The sequence below is a fragment of the Adiantum capillus-veneris genome, chromosome 27 (genome assembly GCF_014529385.1).
Source record: "Adiantum capillus-veneris isolate H3 chromosome 27, ASM1452938v2, whole genome shotgun sequence".
NCBI lineage: Eukaryota > Viridiplantae > Streptophyta > Polypodiopsida > Polypodiales > Pteridaceae > Adiantum > Adiantum capillus-veneris.
The window spans coordinates 46,219,096-46,240,231 of record NC_140957.1 but is presented as its reverse complement, the minus strand read 5'-3'; the positions used below and the strand labels follow the sequence as shown (position 1 = coordinate 46,240,231).

Genomic DNA, 21,136 nt, shown 5'->3' with positions numbered 1-21,136 from the left:
TCCCAGTGAAGATAAGCCCTCCAAAGAGGGATGATCTGACCTTATGGATGGCCCTTCTGAAGAAGCAATTACATTTTGACTCCTCAATAAGTTTTCTCTGGTTCTTTCATTATGTACTTGATTCAGTGACTCTGCACACATCATTGATTCACCCACATGCATCCTTTTGCTTATATTCGTATCACAGTCAATGCCATGAATATCATTTGGAGCCACTGCATTCATTTCATTGGAAATTGACCTTACGCGCTTATTGGAGGTTGGGGCATGCTGATTATCTGACTTGGAGTGAATGCTGTCAGAATTCCCATGCTGGGCGATCTGAGGAGTGTATTGTGAAGAGGGGCAGTCCACTTGGGCAGTGAATCCTGTGCGAACTTGGCTTGAAAATGGCATATATCCCTGGGCATTGACCGGTGCACAAGATTGACATGGAGGCGGGACACATCCTCCATTGTAGGGGCTGCTGTGCAAGGCATTTTGAGAGAAGTCCAGGGCTCTTACAGGCCACATACCATCTGCCATATGATGCATTGAAAGAAGCGGCGTGCAATGTGGGTAAAGATGGTTTTGAGAAGGGGGTGGTGTATGGGACCCCTGAAACATGTTCTGGTATGAAGGGTACAGATGGTTTTGAGAAGGGGGTGGTGTATGGGACCCCTGAAACATGTTCTGGTATGAACAATGTCTCCCATGAGGAGAGCATGCATGATGGCTGTAGTGGGGCTGAGCATATTGAATGGGCGGATGCACTCCTTGAGTCGTGAAGATAAGATGGGAAACCCCAGCTGTGATAGTGGCTGGGCTGCCTGCCTGTGATGCTTCTGTGGGTTCATTGAGAGGGGTACTTTTCGTAGCCTTCTGTGTTTCGGATGAAACAATACCATGATGCTGTTGATTCATAGAGACCTCCATATTGCCGAATAGAGGGCCCTCTGTTTCATTTTGCATAGCCTCATGCAATCTGGTTGCTCTTGAGCCCTCCTCAAGCATGGACTTCTGTACAGGAGCAGTTTCGCACATCTTTGCAGTAGGGCACGTTAAACCAATGCCCTCCATCCCATGCATGGAAACTTTCTTTGTGCTTATCTGTGCAGCCTTCTCACGGCTTGAAATTTCAACTCCAGCCAGAGAAACCTGATGTAACTTGTTCTCTCCAACAAGTTCACTACACGTATTCATGACCTCGATCTTCTGAAAAGACTTTTCATTTGTGCTTGCATGGGCTTCTTTAGGGCTAGTAGCATGCAGAGAGGGGTGTAACCTGAGGGCATCGTCTTCAGAGATGTCGAGGGTGTTTCTATGAGGATTTCCATGTTGGGGGGCAATTCTTACATTGAATATGTGGCCTTCCTCCCCCGTGGCAGCTTTCTTAGAAGCTCCCACTGAGCCACTCAAGCAAGTTGCTTCTACATTGCTAGTCGGCTGGGGTCCCTGCTTGGTACTTGGCAAAGAACTCTCCTCGAACTCAACTGAAACAGTACCCTTCTCTGTTCTTGTAAATGGCATCGCCTCTGTCTTCATATGCGAATCTCCTCCTTGTGCTTCACCAGCCTTGCAATCATTTTGTACAGCAGCATTCGTGACAAAAGAAGAAGAAGAAGAAATGAGCTCTACCTGGTGATCAACTCTTGCCTTCTTGGAATGAAGGGCGCAGGAGCAATCCGCGCAAAAGATAAGGGGCTCACTCTGCTTGCCCGCACAGGGAGCACATTGAACGCGTGCTACAGCTGCCTCGCACTCGTCGCAGATGCGGAAGGGCTTGACAATGTGATGGGCGCGAGCTTTCTTGCCATGGAGAGTGGCATTCAAGAATAGCAGGGGACGTCTCACATTGTGCGCAAGAAAGAGGCACGGAAGCATCCTCAGAACCCATATTTGAGAAATCCAAGAAGCTCAACGCGCACGAGAGACAGAAGAGAGGAGAGACTCGAGTCTCACACGAGCGAGAGACTTGCCACCCCGCCTCCACACTCTTACTAATTGCGATTCGAACTACTTAATGTTGAACCTTAGTCTGGATTGTAGGAAGACTACGAGCCATGTCACTAATTCACACCTCTCTCTTAGGCTTAGGTACGTGGGATCAACGGCTCAAGGTCGTTGGTTGATTTTGATCGTTGGATTCTCTTGAGAATGCAAAAGATTTTCGAGGGGCTATGGATCCGGAATTTGAACCGATACACTCTCTCCCCCTTGAGTTTGACTCTAAAAGTTAATGCGTCACATACTTGTTGAAAGGAGTGCATGTGTCAAGTTTATAGATCATATCGTTATGAATGAATTCACACCTAGGTCACGCTTAGTTCACATTGAATTCACACCAAATTTGGTGTGGTGCACATTCCCTCCCAAATTCACACCAATTTTGATATAGTGCACACTTAATTCACACTCTGTTTAAATCTAGTTCACACTAAGTTCACAAACACTTAGTTCACACCTAGTTCAAGAATGTGATCCAACGGTCCTGACTACTCCTGCCTCATGACGCATAATGTAGGCCATCGATCCCAACTCCTAGGGATGTGTCAATTGTGACGAGGAATACGAAAATTGGAGGTGGTCAGTATTGGTCTCCCTACGCATTGGTCTTCCTAGCACATCCTGAGCAAGTTTTTTCTTGCAGGAATGTCGGTAGATTCTTCACATTTCTTTGGAGTAAACTAACTTTCCCTTCAAGTGAGAAAGGCACTCAGTAGCTACGCAATCTCTCTCTTAGGAACCTAGGTTGCATGTTTCTCACACTTCCCACCTCTATGTTCTCTCTCTCTCTCTCTCTCTCTCTCTCTCTCTCTCTCTCTCTCTCTCTCTCTCTCTCTCTCTCTCTCTCTCTCTCTCTCTCTCTGTGTGTGTGTGTGTGTGTGTGTGTGCGCGCGCGCGCGCGCAAGACAAAAGTAACCGAGGGAGAAACCTTCTCTCTCTTGCACGCACATGCCTTCGTGTGGCCATCATCTCCACATTGAAGCGTTGCCTATGCATGTCACAACCAGTGCTTTTTAAAAATGCCACATTGGCTTTTTTTTTTATACTAACCCTCACCATTACAAATTAAGTGTGTTTGTAACAGGTGATTAGGCAATACAGACGTGAGGGGAAGTATCTATATTCTATCCCACACTGGCTCTTTTAAAAATAAATTCATTAAATAGATACTGAGATTCCCTCCCTTCCCTCCTCTAGATCAACCTCCCAAGTTGTGACGGTCTTCTACATAGTAGCATCATGTAGTCAGAGACCCCTGCATCTCGCCTTCCCTACCCCTCCACGACCAACAGTCTTGACTAACAATCTCGTAGAGAGATAGATAGATAAATTTTATTATCGTCCTAAATATGGCTTATGGGACCAAAGATACATGTGATGCTCAAGGATAGCGGTCATCAAAATCGGAATGAAAAGTCCACATTGTGGCTAGGAGAAGAAAGTGTGTAGGCCGTAATACATTGGCATTGTAGAAAAGCTTCATTTATTTTGGGCTCTATTGAGGCATCATGTAGCAAGTGTAATGCATCCCATCTCCTAAACCACATCTTTATGTCTTAAATCCATCATGTGCTCAAGATCTTGCTTTTATGTGCTTTTGAGCTCTTTTGCTTGCTTCCCATGCAATTGTGGGAAGTTGATGTGAAGGGTTTTGATGCATCTTTATCACGTACACCACAACCCTTTCCATGCCCATAAACTCCATAGAAGAGACCTTGATTCAAGTAGGAGGAGCATATATGGTGTTTGTGTCAACTTGGAGAAATATTATAAGAAATCACTTTTTGGACATTCTCAAACTCTGTCCAAGTAGACTTTGAGATGATCCCGCCCCACACCACTTCCATAATGTTGGAATCTCCCTTGGGAGTGATGCGGTGAACAAGAGATGGCACAAAGTGTATGGGGAAGTGCCATGCCCTAAGGACATGATCAATCCACAAAGGGGAACAAGCCCAAACCTTTGCGAAAAGCTTCGAACTTCTCACGAGACAATGCCTTTGTGAACAGATCTGCAAGGTTGTCTTGCGAGCATGAAAAAATGGGTTTCTCACAGCTGCCAATGCGCTCTAGCTGTCAGTGTAGATGATGTTGGCAGTGTCCTATCCACACCCAAATCAGCCATAAGGCGTCTGAGCCATACACACTCAACCATAGCTGTGAAGATTTCCTTGTACTCGCTTCACAACTGGAAGTGGCATTAGTAGGTTGCTGCATGCTCAACCATGATATGCATGAACTACCGAGCATGAAACAAAAACCACTTGTGGACACACGCATGTCATAACAACTAGCCTAATCTAAGTGCGAAAAAGCATGCAAATCTGAAGGCAATGATCCCCCTTGGGATAAAACAACCCAAGATGTAAAGGTAGTGAAAGATCCTCTTCACAGCCTACCAATGCTAAGACATTGGGCTATGCATAAATCTACTTCCTTGTGAAATTGCAAATTAAATATCGGAGCTCGTATTGCATACATAAATAAGGCATCCTAATAAAGAGTGGCATCGGCAAGATCACCAGCATCATGAAGACCTAAGTTAAAGCTTGTTTCCAGTAGAGTAGCAATAGGTTTGTAGTCTTCAAGGCCAAACTTACATAGTAACATATCTATGTAGCTTGTTTGACATAATGTAATACCTCAATCACATTGCTTAAACTATATGCCCAAGTAATGATGCAAAAGTCCTAATTCTTTTATCTTGAAAGTAGCATTAAAATAGCCTTGAATTATGAAATGTGTGTCTCATTTGGACCAGTAATCAACAAATCATCCACATATAGAATGACGATGAGAAATACAAGAGGCAAATCACATAAAGTCCGTGTGTCATTTTCTATAAGTGCATCATATTCTAATTGCATGGCAACCATCCAATTTTTTGAATTTCTCACTTCATCAAAAGAAATAGGTTCCCCCTTATCACATAGACTAGAAATAGCCAAAGCATAACAATCTGATGCATAAGATGCATGGGCGATAACTTGAATGAGTACAACTAGACATGGGCGCATCCAATTTACTTTCATGCAAAGTATGCACCAACCATTTTGGCATACCTCTAGCCTCCTCATTCTCAGCCCTTTCCACATCAAGTACATCATGTACATCTGCATCAGTAATAGGCTGGTTCGTAACATTTTTAGAAACCCCCATAGGTTGTACATGTGCCTCATTGGAATTTATATTCACGTTCCCACCATTTAAAAAAGGCAACAAAGTGTCATAAATGTCTTGTGAGCTTACATTACTGTCTCTGGTACATGATAACAAAGTCTAAACAGAATCTTCCACAAACACAACATCTCGTGCAACCAAATTATGTTTTGTTTGAGGATGATATAACATGTAATCTTTGCTTTCAGTACTGTAACCAACAAAAATGCATTTAATAGTCTTATCATCCAATTTTTTGCATTGCGTTTGTGCCACCAAAGCATAAGCTAAACAACCAAAATTGTGCATGTGATCAATAGATGGATTTTTATCATGCCATGCTGCATAAGGATTCATAGACTATAAGGCTTTAGTAGGACACTTGTCAAGAACATAAGAAGCACACATGATAGCCTCCAGCCAAAATGAATGTGGCAAAGCTTGACTCTTTGTTTTTTCTTTAAGAAATGCCATTTTGTTGAGGTGTATATGGGACTATGCATTGCATTAAACTCATGAGACATGTACTCCCCCCTCAATCTAAATAGAGGGTGCCCATAGTACATTTAGAGACATTTTCAACCAAGGCCATAATTTCTTGAATCCATGAACACTTTGGACTTATCTTTACGCAAATAGACATACGCATGCCTCAAGTAATTATCGATGAAAGTCATAAAGAATAGGTGATTGCCTAAGGATGGAGTTTGCATAGGCCCACAAACATCACTATGCACAAGTTGCAGCGTGTATGTATCCCTTATTGAACCATCCTTTGGAAACTTTGAGCTCTGCATCTTACCCAAAATATAGCCCTCACAAACATTCTTAGAAGGTGCTTCAAGAGACGATAAAGAAGCAACCATATTAGATTTCTACAAACATAGCAAACTGGTAAAACTCACATGTCCAAAACGTGCATACCAAAATTTTGTATCTGAAATTGGAATCCACAATTGCATTTGTAAAATTCTACCCACACTTTTCATACAAAGTGAGCTTATACAACCCACGGAACAAAATTCCAAATGCAACTATTCCATTATCAAAACTGAGATCATGAACTGTACATATGTCATCCGCAAATTTTACAACAAGGCCAAGTCTAGCAAGGGTAGTTATAGACAAAAGTCTTTTTTTAATCCTTGGTACCTAAAGTGCATCAACAAATGTGAAAGAACTACCACTCACAGTAGTTAGCACAATCTTTTTAACTCCCTTGACCAGATAAGATGCATTGTTGTCACAAGTGACCGTATTCCCATGAGGGACAAACTTGAGGGAGGTAAACAAGTCACGATGTGAAGTAATGTGCTTTGTAGCACCACTATCAAAGTACCACACATCTGAATTTGCAGCAACAACTGAAATACATGCATCATGGACAAAAGGATCATAAGTACACTCTGTACTAAATGCCCACTCTGCATCTACATCAGCATCACAATCTCCTTTCCCGGAAGATTCTACAATAACGGCACTTGTAGTGGATCCAGCCTCTTTGTTTTTGGACTCTTTTGCCTTCAACTTAGGACATCGCCTTATCAAGTGATCATTAGCCTTGCAATAATGGCAATGCGTCTTCTTCTTGCCCCTTTCACCAGAATTCCTACACGAGGTTTTGCTAGCAGAAGCATTAGGAATGGGTGATTTGCCACTCATTGAAGAGCCATGAGAAGTGGCCACATTGCTATTACTGCCTTTTCTTTGAGAAGAAACAAAATCCTGTTCATTGCACGCTGTTTATCATTGTTCTTTCTTGAAAGTGGCTCTTGCAACAACAATGTGCATAATGCATCAAACTTGACGCTTGAGGGGTTCCTTGGGTCATAAGTCTCTAAGTACTGCAAAAGTGGTAAGATTCTGACAATGCACCGAGGACAGTCTGCATAAGTGAATTGCTAGAAATGACTAATTCTATAAATGAGTCGCTCATTAATATCCTTGATACCAGCAAGGGAAGTGTCCATGTCATCTTCCTCTTGCATAATTTTTTACTCCATCTCTTTATGTAGCAATGCAATTTTAGCCTCATTGCGACTTGCATAAAGATCAACAATTGTATCCCAAACCTATTTTGCTAATTTTTATGAGTAAATGTGAGGATTAATAGTGCACTTCACATATAATGCAATCAATGCATGAGCCTGAACATCTCTAACATCCCAATGAGCCTGCTCAGTTGTAGGTAAAACAATTGTAGTAGCAAGAGGCTTGCCACAACTTGCAGCATCCTCAACAGAGCTTGTATCCAAAGAAGGTTGAATTACATCAATGCCCTGGACAACATTCCAAATTCCCTTTGACACAACATCATGTGTCATTATGTAAGCCCACACTGGGTAGTTGTCCACATCCACCAGTTTATCCTCAACAGTGAACATCTTGAAAACATATGTGTTGTTGTCAGCCATGGCGAGTGATTGCACCTATTGTGAAGACTACCTGAAAAGAGGAAAACAAAGCAAAACTAACATGTGCTATTTAGCACAACCCAAAAAGGGCTAGTGTAAGAGATCTCCTCTGCAGAAAATTGAAATGATATAAAATTTTCACAAAAGGATGAATTGCATGTGCAATACTATTTGCTGTGGAAATAGAGGCCGAAATGAGCCCAAATTAAAATTCTGAGAAAACCAAGCTTTTGAGCTATCCCAAATTATTAATCATCTTGAGGACGCTCACCAAAGCTCACCCAAATAAGAGAAAGTGAGCATATTTGCAACATTGGCGACATAAGTGACTATGTCAGGGAGGACACAACCTGCTCTAATACCAATTGTTGGAATTAGGGATGCATGGAAACACACATAGCTTGGAGAAGATGAAGAATTTCAAGGCACACGAGAAGGAGTGTATTACTTAGTGCCTAAATGGAAAGATTAGTTAGACCTAGAATGATGGGCGTATATAGAATGCACGGGGGGAAAGCCTCGTAGTGAAGGAAAAAATGCCATGCGGGTCCTAAGTTCACACACATCACTACCACATATATGGTCACAAATAAGAAGAACCGACGTCACCAATGTGTCAAAAATGGGGGGGGGGGGGGGGGGGGGGGGGAGAGAGAGAGAGAGAGAGAGAGAGAGAGAGAGAGAGAGAGAGAGAGAGAGAGAGAGAGAGAGAGAGAGAGAGAGATGTCCCACCTATTTGCCCATATGTCGCCTCCCTTATGGAAAAAGGCAAGACACCTAGAGTCACCAGAAATAAAAACGAAGGAGAGATCTAGGACATCTTTAAAGATTTAGCCTATTTTTCATTTTCCCATTATCCACAGGTATATATTGGTCCTCTTTTTAAAAATTCTAAGGTTTTTGTTTTTAAATGGATGTAATGAGCTCAATTTGACCCAACAACATTGCACCTTTGAACTCTCGCCCCAACCCCACACGACACCTTCCTCTATCCTCCTCAACTAGCTTGATACTTTAATCCTTTCTTTGTTCTTGGGCTCCATTTGCGATCCCTTACCATAATCCAGAGAAGCAATGATACGAGCAACAAAAGTGAGAAAGGCCTCTATCCTTCACGTAGTGGATATATGGGTCCTATATCACAAGCCAGATTGATAACCCAAAGGTTATGATGGGAGTTGAAATCCTATGATAGCTAAACTAAAGTCTCAAAATACCTTAGATCAATAGATGACGTCTTTTTCCCTACATTTAAGTAGCATTCCGTCATCCATAAGCTCTTAGATATGGTAGGAAATTTATCCTTACCGATACCTAGTCTTGTGAAAAGTACTCGACTAATTGACAAGTATGCATGCACAGATGCGTGCATACTTGTCAATGCATTTATTTCCCTACATTTAAGTGGCATGCTTCCATCCATAAACTCTTAGATATCATAGGAAATTTATCCTTACCAATACCTAATCTTATGAAAAGTACCCGACTAATTAACAAGTATGCATGCACATACGCGTGTGTGTGAGGAGAGACATAGTGGAGACTATATGAACCACACTATGTTCTTGTTGAATGAGAAAGAGAACATATGATAGAGTAATGTTAGCATAGGGAGTTAGTCAATAGGGGACGGCCATTGTGGCCCTTTATCCCAACAATGGGGAAATCTTTCAGAGCTCTACAATCACTGCCTTTTGTGAGTGTTAGGGAAAAGAAAACCTTGGAACATCAAGGAAAAACAGCATTGAAGGTTGTGCCTACATGTAGTGCATTTTTTTTAAAACAATAGCAACATTAAATTAACCAAAGCTTGGTAGTAGTGCAAAAAAAAAAAAAGTAAGGCTCTAAAGGCTTTTGCAGTAGTGTTGGTGGAAGAGCACCATGTGAGCAGGGCTTTGGCTTCACATGGAGCACTGATTGTAGGATATGCCCAACAAGGCCAACTCCCATGTTGTTTTCAAAAAATGCGAGAAGAGTGCATCTCTTATCAGCAGGCATTTTACTTACTCACATTAATTTTTAGTGAGAGTTTCTTCGTAGCCATATGCGTTTTTGCTTTAGCCGCATGTATGCCTTGTGTGGATTCTATGAGAGATTGAATCTCTAGATTCTTTATAGCCTTGTTCTGGCTTTGGATCATTGCTCTTTTATTGGTACTATTAGATACAGGTACAGGGTTCTCCAAGGCACTTTTGGTAGTGAGTTTGTAGCAATTTTATCAATGTGGGAAGCTATCCATTATCAGATGAGTTTTTGTTCCCTTGAGAGTAGCCTAAATCCCTCTATGTCGTGCATAAGGGGAAACATGAGATTTGTACATAACTTTTTAACATAAGCTATGTGTAACGCATAACCTATTGCCATAGAGAAGATAACCATCTTGCACATTGTATGGTTCCTCTTTCTTCCCTAGTGCAATAGTTGACATTACATATTTGAATCTTGGATCCCTAGCATACTCATTTATCATAGAAGATAGATCATTGTGAGTAGCTATTGATATAGCATTCATCCTTGGTCTTCCTCCACTACAAGAGGTACTTCACATTAGCGACGCTCAAAAGTGAAAATCCACGGCATCGCTATCTATGAGCGTCGCTATTTTCGTTGTTGCATAACGACGCCCATAGCGACACTCATAGCGACGTCGACAGGAGTAAAAAATAAACCGAGAGCGCCCAAAACTCAGATCTCAGATCTGAGTTTCGGTGCTCAAGCAAAAGAGGTAAATCCGTGTTGGGGTATAGGCGTCTGTGCCTTGCCCGGCCGCCCAGAGTCTGGGTGCCCACTGACTTGTATACCTTATACATAGCATAAGTGTATAGGGGGCTGCTCACTCTTTGAGTCTCCCCACCCACATCGTGTCTGACTCCTTCTCTCTCTCTCTCACTCTCCGTCTGTGGTGCTCCCCGATCCCCTTCAATTGGTATCAGAGCTATGGTGACCGCGGAGAGCACGACGGCTTTGAGAGCTTTGAGGCGATAGCTCGCTCGCTCTCGACGGTGGAGTTCGATCGCGGAGTTTCACGGAGAGCGATTTTAGCTTGAGGAGCATTGTCTTTGGAGCTTAGGAGCTTGGTGTGGTCAAGCTTGGTCGAGGAGGCGGTTGCGGCTTCCTTGGTGAGAGGAGCTTTTGAGCTCAGTGGAGCTCGTTAGAGAAGTGCTCGGCAGAGGAGAGCTTGACATTCGAGTGCTTGGATGCTGTTGTGGCAGAGCTCTTGTGTTGGAGCTTGCATTGAGAGGACATTGCATCACGCAGAGTGGAGCAGGAGCAAGTTCAAGACTATGTGCAGCTCGTTTTTGCCATTTTCGGGCTCTAAAACGCAGTTTTTTGCGTAGCTCCGTCATATAGAGTCAGATCTACATGATCCAGGAGTCTAGGCCAGGGTTTTGGCACGCTCCGGACGCGATGGTGATGTCTATTTGCTGAAATTATGCTTTGAATTACAGCAGGTACAGCAGCAAGTTTATTTGTGCACTCTCGGGTCCCAAAAACACTGTTTTTGGCATAGCTTTCACACCCGGACTCGGATACATATGATCCAGGAGTCTACCTTGGGGTTTTGGCACGCTCCGGACGCGCTCGTCATATCAGAATTTTAAAATTCTGAACGCTGAATTTTCTGCAGCAGCAGTTGTTTATTGTGTGTCGAGGATTCCACACATGGTTTGCTCTCAGATGTGAGAGTGATATTTGCTGCAAGTTTCCTCACAGGTGGGAGGATACGATGTATGCCTTATGTGGTTTGATGCTCAGGGAGACTAATGTGATTGCATTTTGAGCTCGGCAATGTATGCCTCGAGCATGTTTTTTGGCAGTCACAGGTAGAGCAGATATTTGTGTACTAGATTTGCAGGTGTTTGCAATGATGTATGCAAAATGTGGAGATTGGTGCATGCATTTGGAGTGTGATTTGACGCGCTTTGGTTGCTCATGGTTTTGAGCGTGCAGTCAGTTTGGTTACTGGTTTTGTGGCCGTTTTACTGACGAAACTCTGGCGAGATTTTCCCAGGAGTTTTATGCGATCTAGGTAGAGATTGCGGGTTGCACTCAGCATTTGCGTGCGGTGTTCTCTGCAGGTGGGAGATTTGTGCGTGTGTATGCATCGATGCCCCACATTGTGGGCTTGGTGATTAGCTCACGGGTTTGACAGGCGTACAATTATCTTGGCACACTCACAGGAGTGAGTATTGTGATGTATGCTTGTGTGGCTAGCCGGATTCGAGCACTAATGGCTTGAGGTTTTTCAGCAGGTTTCAGCTACAGGTTTACAAGTTTACAGGCAGGTTTGAGGGCTTATTTGGGCGCTGAATTTTCAGCCATTGTTTCCTCTTTGCAGGTGTCCATGTATGACTCAGTTGTAGGCTGATCTGGGACACGTTTGTGACTTGTTTATGCAGTTGTTTAAGAGCTGAATTTTGGGGCTGTTTTGCAGCCATATTTTACAGCCATATTTGCAGACTTTTGTTGATGCGATTCAAGTCAGTTTAGGGCTGATTTGGTTGACATTTGCTACTCATTGTTGGTTGCTCTTTTGCGAGCATTATGGCTGATTTTTCATTTGACTTCCAACGTTATGGTCTGACACAGTTTGATGGTGCAGATTTTGTTGCTTGGAAGGAGCATATGCTTGTTGCATTGGCGGATTTGGGTCAGGATAAACCCTTGCGTGGTTTATCGGCGAAGCCCAAGTCTATGCGTGATGATGATTGGCAGGATCTTGATGAGTTAGCAATGTCTACGATTCGTTTGCATCTGGTTGAGTCTGTTGACTGGCAGGTCTCGAGGGAGACTACAACTCATGCTTTATGGCAGAGTTTACATGCTATGTACGTGACATCCATGTCTACAGGGGAGTCTAGTCCCACTTCTATGTCCATGGGAGAGATTGGTCCCACACGCAAGTCTCGACGGCATAGAGACTTGACATGTTGGCATTGTGGACATAGAGGGCACATTAGGCGTCGATGTTTCAGGCGTTTGAGACAACGGAGGTGACAGATGCGTGATGCAGATTTGGGCATGACAGATGCTAGTGAGATCAGTACGGTGGTTACTGAGTATGCTTGTGATGGCAATGTCACATTTACATCTAGCTTGTCTTCAGACGATCTTATGTCTACGGATTGCATATCGGATTGCACATTGTCTTCACATTGGTTACTAGATTCAGATGCTACTTTCCATGTCACGTCGCATCGTGAGTGGTTTAGCACGTTTTCTAGTGGGAGACTTGGTTGTGTGCACATGGCTGATGGTGCTATGTATGACATTGAGGGTACAGGAGATGTATGTTTTTCCTTGCCCAGTGGTATGAGATTTACCCTGCGTCATGTGCGTTATGTGCCAGATCTGAGACGGGATTTGATCTCAGTCAGACAGTTACGGGATAGTGGATGTCAGATTTCGCTATGAGAGCGAGATTTTGTGATGCATTTGGGTTCGCTAGTGATTGCGAGAGGTGCCAGGAGTGGTACAGGTTACCCATTGCATGTGGATCACGCGAGAGACGGTGTTGTCTCTGTGATCATACAGCCAGGTAGACAGCGAGAGAGCAGGCGAGTCTCTTTTGCTTGTGGGTTGCAGGATACTTTGCATGGAGTGCAGAGTAGTGAGCTCGTTGTGCACACAGTTGGGACACAACTTGAGCAGTCACACAGAGAGGTGACAGAGTCAGACATGCATGCTTTGCTAGTGACTGAGCAAAGCAGAGAGTCAGTTGTGCGAGATACTTCTATGCAGGATAGACAGGTAGAGCGGTCTTGCTCTAGTGAGTCACGACAGGAGGACGTTGTGCAAGAGTCTATGCATACGGAGTTAGAGCATGAGAGCTCTAGTGAGTCACAGCAGATTGAGTGGTCATGTTTGCAGTGGATGATTGCAGAGGAGGCTGAGATGTCAGTGATTATGCAGTCATTCCTTTCTATGCTCGACAGTGAGCATGGGGATATAGTTGTGCAGGATATGTCTTCCAGCAGACACCTAGAGCAGCTGGTTTGCTCTGAGGTTGCACGACAGGTTGATGCGTCTTTTGCGGACAGTCAGGAGATGCATGTGGCTGACACGCCTTGTCAGTCAGAGATGCCTATTGCCAGGGATATATATGTTGATGCATGCTCCGTAGAGCTAGCAGGGCCCGCTAGCATTGCATCGGCATTTGGTGGTCTCATGTATGAGATGTTGATCTTGAGACCAGATATCGCAGCTGCAGTGGGAGCATTTGCAGTTGGGGTTGTCAGCCGTTTGTTAACTAATGATGGCATAGTGCACGAGGGAGATATGCTGGTATTGCATACATACTTGCAGTACGTGTGCGGTACGTCTAGTGGTGTATGGACTTACACGGGAGCAGGACAGCCGGATGCACACGATCACAGCCAGCCAGTGGGCATCGGTTGAGAGCGGTTTTCTCTCGCCTTTTGTAGTCTTTAGACTAGGTTCTCTTGCTTAAAGGCACAGTCGCCTTTAAGTGGGAGGTTGTTGGGGTATAGGCGTCTGTGCCTTGCCCGGCCGCCCAGAGTCTGGGTGCCCACTGACTTGTATACCTTATACATAGCATAAGTGTATAGGGGGCTGCTCACTCTTTGAGTCTCCCCACCCACATCGTGTCTGTCTCCTTCTCTCTCTCTCTCACTCTCCGTCTGTGGTGCTCCCCGATCCCCTTCAATCCGCACTCTCCCTCTCTCTCTCTTTCTTCCACACACACACACACACACACACACTAAGGTACTAGAGAATGCTTACTACAAGTCAATTTTTTCAACCCCCCCCACCCCCATTGGCATGATAGGGCTTTTTTGTTGTGCTACTATAAAAAAGAGGTAAAAAAGTGATAAAATCACGAGGCCTACCCTATGAAAACCAATCTTTAGACAAAACCTCATTAATCTTTAAGAAACAAAGATCAACCAAGAATTTTTATACAATGGTATTTTGGGAATTTTTGAAATTTGAGGGGTATTCTGGGAATTTCCACCAATCAAAGTGGTATTTTGGTAATTTTCCCTTTTCTTACACTAGTTTCACCATTTTGAGCGAATTAGTTGTACTATACATTGCCACTGCTCAATATTGCTTTCTTTTGAAGCAACTGTCCGACGTCCACACACACACACACACACACACACACACACACACACACAGAGAGAGAGAGAGAGAGAGAGAGAGAGAGAGAGAGAGAGAGAGAGAGAGAGAGAGAGAGAGAGAGAGAGAGAGAGAGAGAGAGAGAGATGCACATACTAGTCTCAATCACATGCAGTCAACTAGCATCATTCCAAATCAATCCTCTTTCCAGAACACACTGAACCTTAAGGTACTAAGCCTTTCCAACCGTTATTGTCACTTCCTAAAGTACACGATTGATGGGAAACTGCCCTTTAGCAAGTAAAAGATTTCCAGTCAACTATAAAATAGACGTAAAATTATCTGCAGCTTTTGTGCAAAATGGGATAAACGTAGAAATTTACATTTGACACAAACAAAATTGGCCCTCCCCTATTACATAGCAAACACAAAGAAATGACCATGTGGGCCCTGTTGTAGGTGAGTTCTTAATATCATACCAAGGTAAGAATTTTCCTGCACTCCTTAAGAAGACAAGACATGATACAGCAACAATGATCCTAGATTATACTGAAAAATTCAGAGAAATGGTCGAGTGACGAGCTGAATATTGTACATCCTTGCGCAGTGAGTGGTCTTTAATCCAAGTCTCTTCTCTCAACCACCCAATGAACTGAAAAACTGTTCAACAGAAATTACTTTCAAAACACACATTAAACTACCTAGTCAATAAATAGCCTACAACAAACAAGTTTTTCCTTCAATGTATTTAGGTCAAAATATTAAGTAAGAAATAGCTACAACCAATTATTAAATAGAATACTGGCAGTTATAGTTAGTGTATCAGTCCCATTGTAGCTATCACAATAATGAAGACAGCTAGGCCAACAAGGAGGAACATGGAGATGGACACTCCACAATAAGGAATTTCTTTAAGAGATCCCAATTGATTGTTCTTGTTGAGTCTGTTGTTGCAAGTACCCAGAAAAGAAGAAGACACCATTGTCCGTCAGTCGAAAAATCTGCACAAGAAGGCAAACTAGGCTGTCACATAGCAAACAGAGACGCTGCCTGTATTAGGAAATGCTATAAACTAAACTAAGTGTCCACCCACAATTGGAACTAAGTCTTTTGCACTACTTCCAGTAGAAATATAACACGACAGGGGTCATTCCTACATGGAAAGGACAAATGACACAGAAAGCTACCTACTTCAAGTGACACAAAACTCTCTCTCTCTCTCTCTGCTCTCTCTCTCTCTCTCTCTCTCACACACACACACACACACACACACACACACACACACACACACACACACACACACACACACACACACACACACACACACACACATGCAAGCACACACTGTCTCACTGCACCAGTTGCCTTCTAGGTGAGAGATTTTAGAAGCACAGAAAGTACATATTTGTGGGAGGAGATGGGAGGTAAAAAGAAGCAATTATATACCTGCTTGTACCACATCAAGTCCGAACTCAAAAAGCGTTCTTGCGGAATCACAAGTGACCCCCACTCTGTCAAGGCAGTTGATGGTGATGATAGTGAGGTCTCCTTCTCTATCCCCAAGCTGGATTGTGACTAGCTCATCGCTAAAATCTGGGAGATGAGCTACTCTATTGGAAGGAGCACCCAAAGATTGCTTTTTGCTGAATCTGGGCTTCAGAAGCTTGAAGAGAGCTTTCATAGACATAGCTCAGACTCTTGAAAAGTGAAATGGAAGAAGAAGGACGCTTGCGCGGGGACCCGCACAGAAGTATGCAAACCTCCGGTTGCATGTGACATTTTGGAGCAACAATGTGCAGCCATGAAGAGGGTGTTCCATGCGCAGGACGGGGAAGACGTCGGCCCGACACTCGGACCTCCCAACTTACAACTCGCCAAACTTTTGCTTTCTACTTTCCTCCCTCAACCTCTCTGTTTCATCATTTCCTTGGAGCACGACCCGTTTCATCATTTCCTTGAGAGGCTTCGTGCTACAAACAATGAATAAACATCTGCCAATCAAAAAATAGGAAATAAAAAAATTTAACTCTCCTTTTTTCGTTAGGAAATAAGGGGAGTCATCGCTATGGCCTCACCCCTTTGGGGTAGGCCAAAAACTTGCCTTGTAATGGGACAAGGCCCTTTCATAAGTAATATACATGCCTGTCAAAAGCGTGAAAATCTCCTACTATCATTATACAATGAAGGCGGCCCCTTCCACTCTCGGACTATGACTTCCCCAGGCGATGGTATTCTCTAGGCGCTTGAGAGACTCACACAGTAGTGGGCGGCTTGGCCCTCTTATCTCATCTGCTCTGGATGCGTGCAAACCAACCTATATAAACAAAGCCTGGGATTAGTTTTTCTATTCTGTTCTCTGTCGTTATTGCTTGAACTTTCTAAATCTATGGAGCTTGCCGCTCAAACATCTCAGGTACTGTGCTTTACCAAGCTCTCGTTTGTTTCTCTTGAAAGTATAAATAGTGTGTAACAGTGTACATGGTAAGATTTGCTACGCTTGGCCATTATGTTTGGCCTTGGGACAGCTTGTGCATAAACAACGACTGTTCGTGGTTTTTCTATTGACTGTATTAGTGAAGGGAACGCTTACATAAATCTAGGGGTCACTTCAGAATGGTATAAATGGCTCTGTTTTTAGCCGCTGGATGACTTCACCTTTACATAAGTTGTTGTGTGTATGTGTGTGAGTGTGTGTGTGTGTGTGTGTGAGTATCATGGTTTGGCTTGCTAACATGGTCATTCTTAACATCTGCTACATCTAGACACGTATATTGTTTGACCTTAAAAGCTTCTTATGCATAAGAAGAAGGGAACTGTTTTTTTTAATTGTGTAAATTGAGGCAACATTTGGTGATTGGTTGGGTTTTTGGCTCTGTTCCCGCTGCAGGACCTTGCAAAAACCGGCAAAAAGACTGGCTATGTCGCTTTTTTAAATGGTTTTCTCATTGGGAAATAGAGTTATTCGTTTGGTACCTTTGGTTGTTACACAGTATGGAAAAAATGACTGATACCTTGCACAAACTTGGTTGGATATTACCTTTCTTTGTTTAAAGGGATGCTAATAGCTGGTATAATGAAATCATGGGTCTATTACTTCTGAAGGTAAGTATATAAACACCTTCTTTGGGCTCTTGGCATAACAACCGGGCTATGGTTCTTTAAAATGATGTACCGCATTAAAACGATGGATTCTTACTGGTAGTATTGTAGTGCATACCATCCTCTTGGTGCTTGTAACAGCTTGCCGAACATGGCCGAACATTACCCTTCTTTGTTTTAAGGGATGCTATTAGCTGGTATAAGGAGATCATGGGTTTGGTACTTCTGAAGGTAAGTATATAACAGCTATCTTGGGCTTTGACATAGTAAACAAGCTATGGTTCTTTAAATGTTGTACCTCATTGAGACGATGGATTCTTACTCTTGAGACTGGTAGTATTGTATTGCATACCACCCTTTTGGTACTTGTAACAGCTTGCTGAATGGAGATAGTGCTTATGATGTGGTTTTTTTCTCTAAAAACCGAGGTATTGGAGGTAGTAATTGCTATAAGGCTCACTGTAAATGATCTAATCAGCATGGCATATATAAACTTGTTTGGAAGTGCTAGGCCTTTACTTTTTGGGCTAGCCATTAGTGAAAGATTAAAGAACAAATTACATTTTGAATTCATCAAGTAAATTAGTTCTATAAACTAAAAGGGTCTTTTTTGCTCTAGACTAACAAGTAAAATATTGCTAAAGTTTTGGTGGACTTCACCATTCAGAAAGGAGATTATACCATTCATTTTATTTATTTTTGAAGTAAATAAGTAAAGATTGCTAACATACTAGTTCTAATAGATGATCGAGCTTGTCTAAAGTGATTAAATTCTGTAAGATGGACATGGATAACAACTGATATGGTCCATTGATACGTGTAAAACACATCCAAGGCTAACAGAATTGTTGTCTTGTTTGGATGGATGCAGGTAAGGACTCTATCTTATCTTGGAGGATTTTCTTTTCTTTGGCAAGCTACCCTACTTTAATGAAGCACTCACTGAGGACTAGGGAAGTTCTTTTACTACTTGTTTACTGAAAGAGGATCTCTTTCCTACAATCATTGCACCTAAATAATTCTAATACTGAGTTATTTTTGTGCTTATCTGTTAATTGTTCCCTGGCCAACTGTCTTTTGAATGTAAAAATTCAATTATGTCTTATTAGTTAAGATTTAAACAACTACACACACACACATGCATAAACAAAGAATGCATACACACACACATTGAGAGAGAGAGAGAGAGAGAGAGAGAGAGAGAAAGAGAGAGATAGATACAAAAAGTAGAGAAAATATGAAATGAAATGTTATATTAAGATATAGGTTAGGTTAGATTTTAAATTACATTTAAAATTAGGTTAGATTAAAATCTAAGATTAAGTTAGATTACATTTAACTTATATTTAAAATTTACTTTAAATTTAAAATTAGGTTAAACTTAAGATTATGTTAAGATTTAAATTAAATTTAAGATTAGGTTAGATTACATTTAGGTTTAGGTTAGATTTAGCTTTATGTTGAGTTTAAGATTATGTTAGATTTAGATTTACATTAGAGTTATAATTAGGGCAAGATTTAAGATTAGCTAGGTTAGATTTAAGTTAGATTACATTTAGGTTTAGGATTTAATATTGGATTAGATTTAGGTTTATGTTGATCGAGTTTAAGATTAGATTAGATTTAGATTTAAGATTAAGACAAGATTTGAGATTAGATTAGCTTTACATTTAACTTAGATTACATTTAGGTTTATGTTAGATTTAAGATTAGATTAAATTTAGGTTTATGTTGAGTTTAAGATTAGATTAGATCTAGATTTATGTTAGATTAGATTAGATTAGATTTATGTTAGATTTTAGGGCATGTCAATGAAAGCTTTGCCCAAAGAGCAAACACTAGGTACACAACAATATGTATATTCCCATCAGAATCTGACACCTATTAACTCATCCATTAACCACATTGTTCAATTAGCTTAGAATCACCATATGTTCAATTAAGTTAGATTTAAGATTAGATTTTGAATTTAGTTTTTATATTAAAGTCCACTTTCGGGATTACGGAAAAAAATTAGAGTTAGGCGAACGGTGATCCCTCTCTTCCTCTCTACGGATACGATCTTAAGTTGGAAAGCTTTCAACGGTATGATACTCAGATTGGAGACCAACATGTAATGTGCTAAGTAATCCCTCGAACAAGGATCTGTTGTGAAGAGATGTTAAGATGCTGTGAATTGCTACAGCTAGAGAAGAGGCAAAGGGGTTTTGTCCACTACATGCACTATCATGTAGACGTGGGTGTGTAGATTTCTTGTACCCATAAATATAGGCATTGACCAATAAAGATGAGATTATAAACTGGTGGTTCTGATCTCCGTGCACCTCTAGACCAAGGTGTGTAGGGATCGGACATGACTAGAGAATGTGAGGTAGTTTACGGTGTGAACAAAGAGAGAGAGAGAGAGAGAGAGAGAGAGAGAGAGAGAGAGAGAGAGAGAGAGAAAGAGAGAGAGAGAGAGAAAAGACGGAGGATGCCAATAGAAGATTAAATTTATGTCCACGTTATAAGGTTTTTACATTCATTATGAGTAGTGACGAGGATGTGGGGCCGTCCAACCGAAACACCTATCTCTCAACAAGGATCTTATGTCCTTGTAATAAATGCAAGCATGCTGTGTGACGGACAAGACGCGTTTCTTTGCAGCACGTTCGCGAATTTGGTGAGTTTAATCCATCTATTATAGATCGAGTTGTTGCCAATTATAACTTGTCGGACTCTGACGCTGGCCAACAGACAGCAATCTTGCAACCCAATAGACATGTTCGCAGGTGCTTTGGTCAAGCAACATACGTGAGGCCACAAGATGTAGCCTTTGACAGCTCGGAGGATGATCATGCAAACCACATCCCCAATAAGTCAATGTTTGAGCCCGAGATCCATGAAATGATCGAGATGATCATGGATTCAGAAGGGCTTATCTATGATGATATGAAAAGTGAAGCCGATACACCATTGTATGATGGAGCAAGTGTGTCTAGATTGAAGGCGCTCTTGGTTCTTCTCAACATGCAGGAAAAGTTTGGATGGAGTGACACTAGTGTCACAACACTTTTCAGGTGATCTATTATTACAATGTGTTTACTTCAATAAAAAAATCTATATGTATAATGATCTGATAGATTACTTACACAAGTGTACCGCATTTTTTTCGTCGTGTAGATTGCTCAAAGAGCACATACTGCCAGCTGATAATGTGATGCTAGATTCTAGAGAGGAAGCAAGAAAGATCTTGCAAAACTTGGGGATGGATTACACTTTGATTCACGCTTATCCGAGGGGAATACATAGATATGGAGAAGTGTCCGAAATGTAATTCCGAGAGATATCGAGTAGATCTCCACGGACAAAATATTCCACAAAAGGTTTTGCAACATTTTCTTCTGCTTCCTCGC

The 21,136-nt window shown here is 42.1% G+C and overlaps 1 protein-coding gene across 7 annotated transcripts in view; it reads right to left on the bottom strand.

Annotated features, from left to right (window-relative positions):
- LOC147421893 (uncharacterized) overlaps positions 1-1,958 on the bottom strand; it is a 7,900-nt gene extending 5,942 nt beyond the window's left edge. For all 7 annotated transcript variants that reach the window (XR_015186820.1, XM_086503401.1, XM_086503402.1 and 4 more), the window contains exon 1: positions 1-1,958. This exon is cut by the window's left edge. Coding sequence is in view for 6 of the 7 variants with exons in the window: in XM_086503401.1 (XP_086359527.1) it covers positions 1-1,863 (1,863 nt within the window). In the remaining variant the exon portion in view is untranslated.
- Between the last annotated feature and the right edge of the window lie 19,178 nt (positions 1,959-21,136).